Raw genomic sequence first — 2,634 nt, 5'->3', positions numbered from 1 at the left:
GTATTAGTGAAGCTTGAATAAAAGTAATGGAGGGTGAGACAGTCAATGTTCAAAGTAAAGAATAACATCATCATAGAAAATGTACATTTTGTGGTGATCTGCACAATGTTCCTGAATGATTATTTGCTGTTCAAGCTCATATTAGAATTTGAGAATCAGGATTGAAACAGGCATGGGATTAAACCAGATTTGCTAAATCTACCTCCTGAGCTGAATTTGGTGAAACCGTATTAACCTCTCTTAGAGCTTCAGACTGTTCATGATTTGCAAATTAGGACCAATCCTGTGTCTGGGTGAATCCTGATGTGGGAATCCCGGTAAGAACAGGGTCAGGTTGCTATGGAATCATTCAATTCACATTATGGTGTTGACAGGCTGTATGTTATGATTGCAGGTGTCCAACTTGTTTGCTCGTGATGAGATTGATGAGATCACAAACGAACTGATCGGCGTGATGAAGAAGGAGTATCCACGCCGACCGCCAACCAATGAGAACCTGTATGAGTACTTCCTATCCCGAGTGTGCAACAACCTCCACGTGGCGCTGTGCTTCTCTCCCGTCGGTGAGAAGTTCAGGACCAGATCACTGAAATTCCCTGCACTGATTTCAGGTATGTTGGACAGTTTTGTTACAATTGCTTTTAGTTGTTGAATTCTTTGCGACAGTTATGTGTGGTAAAACTTAGTGTACTGTAAACTGGCTGTGATAAGCATGCAGATCAAAATGCCTGGCACTATGCTAGTTACTTTAATCATTTGATAAGAACTGACGGAGTAATCATTATGCATTTCGTATATGGTTTTATATTCTAGAAAGTATTTCTTGTTAATGTGAAGGAAATTTCATTCCGCACCTTGTTAGATACAAAATATTGATGAAATATGCCTGGTTTTCACCATCTTTAGGCTGTACAATGGATTGGTTCAGCAGGTGGCCAAAGGATGCTCTCATTGCAGTGTCTACCCATTTCCTGTCATCTTACGATGTGAAATGTTCTCCAGAGGTACGTTCCCTAAGTCAATGGAACACACAACATCAAATTTTAATTCAGCACCAATGTGACAATGTTTTAAGTATCCATCACAAACTTTCTTACTATCAATGGATTTCTGTCACTTATAAAATTTTGTTAGACAAACTAGTTCAAATATTGAAATCATATGATATTATGTTACCAATGAAGAAATTGATGGATAGACTATACGTAGAAGGAGTAAGAATTGTTAAAGCAACAGCATACGTATATCTTGCTTGTGTATTCCATTGTATTGTGTTAGAAGCCTGCATTTACACTCTGATTCCACCTCTTCCTTGGTACAGGTTAAGGAGAGCATGCAGGCTACCATGGGAGTGTTCCAGGACCTGGTCGCTGAGTGCTGTGTCCAGTACTTTGAACGCTTCCGTCGACAGACCCATGTGACACCAAAGTCCTACCTTTCCTTCATCGATGGCTACAAGACAATTTACAGCCAAAAGTTGGACACCATCCAAACCCTTGCACAGAGGATGAACACAGGTAAAGGATCTTAACCTGATAGAATTTGAGACGGGTTGATGTTAAACAGCATAGAAGGCAAACGCCTTTAAGTTAACTTACTTTTCATTAATTAAGAATGTTTGTTGTTTTTCTTCCAGGATTGCAGAAACTGCAGGAGGCTTCAGAATCCGTAAATGAACTTTCAAAGGAGTTGGCGGTCAAAGAAAAGGATCTAGCAGTGGCCTCAAAGAAGGCTGATGCGGTAAGGAAAATAAACTACATGCTGTTTATCAAATATCAAATACATTGAGAGGAGAAAGCAGGAATAAATTATGTCCATATTTGCCTGTAGGAAATGGGTATCAGATATCATCTGATTTATTCCTGAAACTAGAACTGGAGTTAAGATTGATTACAAGATTCGATAATGACTTGTGTGACTGGAGGAAATTATGGCAACCATAATAATGATAATGTAATGTAAACAATGTCAAAAAGGACATTTAGAAGTTAACATCCCTCTGGTGTTTCCATGTCCCTTGACAGGTTCTTGCAGAGGTGACTGTCAGCGCTCAGGCTGCAGAGAAGGTCAAGGCTCAGGTACAGAAGGTGAAGGACAAGGCCCAGGCTATTGTGGACGAGATCGAACGTGACAAGGCTGTGGCTGAGACGAAACTGGAGGCAGCCAAACCTGCCCTGGAGGAGGCTGAGGCTGCTCTGGGGACCATCAAACCTGCTGACATTGGTACAAATTTGTCAACTTTCTCCTTCTCCTAGTGTGCTTGTGTCACTTGGGTGCATGGGTACAAGTAAAGCAGGTTGAAGATTTATAATGCATAACTTGTCTTATTATCAATGGTCAGGAATGATAACTCTCCACCACTTAAGTCCACATGTCCTTTGATAAACATTGGATGACATTGACAAATAGACAGTTGCAAGGGTCAATGTACAGCATTTTGATAAAAGTTAAAGGTTTGGAAATGTTTCTCCTTTATCATATTACAAGGTACTTACTGTAGAATTAATCATGAGATAACATGTTCCACCAGCCACTGTGCGGAAGCTGGGTAGCCTCCTCACCTGATCATGCGCATCATGGACTGTGTGATCCTGCTCTTCCAAAGGAGGATCGACACAGTCACTGCTGATCCTG

At 40.7% G+C, this 2,634-nt stretch overlaps 1 protein-coding gene across 1 annotated transcript in view; it reads left to right on the top strand.

The window, feature by feature from the left end:
* LOC118422160 (dynein heavy chain 5, axonemal-like) overlaps positions 1 to 2,634 on the top strand; it is a 64,291-nt gene that overhangs the window by 48,295 nt on the left and 13,362 nt on the right. The window contains 7 exon segments of the mRNA XM_035829677.1: positions 395 to 611; positions 907 to 1,004; positions 1,322 to 1,517; positions 1,637 to 1,740; positions 2,025 to 2,223; positions 2,531 to 2,548; positions 2,551 to 2,633. Of these exon segments, the coding sequence (XP_035685570.1) occupies positions 395 to 611; positions 907 to 1,004; positions 1,322 to 1,517; positions 1,637 to 1,740; positions 2,025 to 2,223; positions 2,531 to 2,548; positions 2,551 to 2,633 (915 nt within the window).

The sequence above is a fragment of the Branchiostoma floridae genome, chromosome 9 (assembly GCF_000003815.2).
Source record: "Branchiostoma floridae strain S238N-H82 chromosome 9, Bfl_VNyyK, whole genome shotgun sequence".
In the NCBI taxonomy this organism is placed as follows: Eukaryota; Metazoa; Chordata; class Leptocardii; order Amphioxiformes; family Branchiostomatidae; genus Branchiostoma; species Branchiostoma floridae.
Note: the sequence above shows the minus strand (reverse complement) of the source record. Positions and strands in the feature narration are given on the sequence as shown.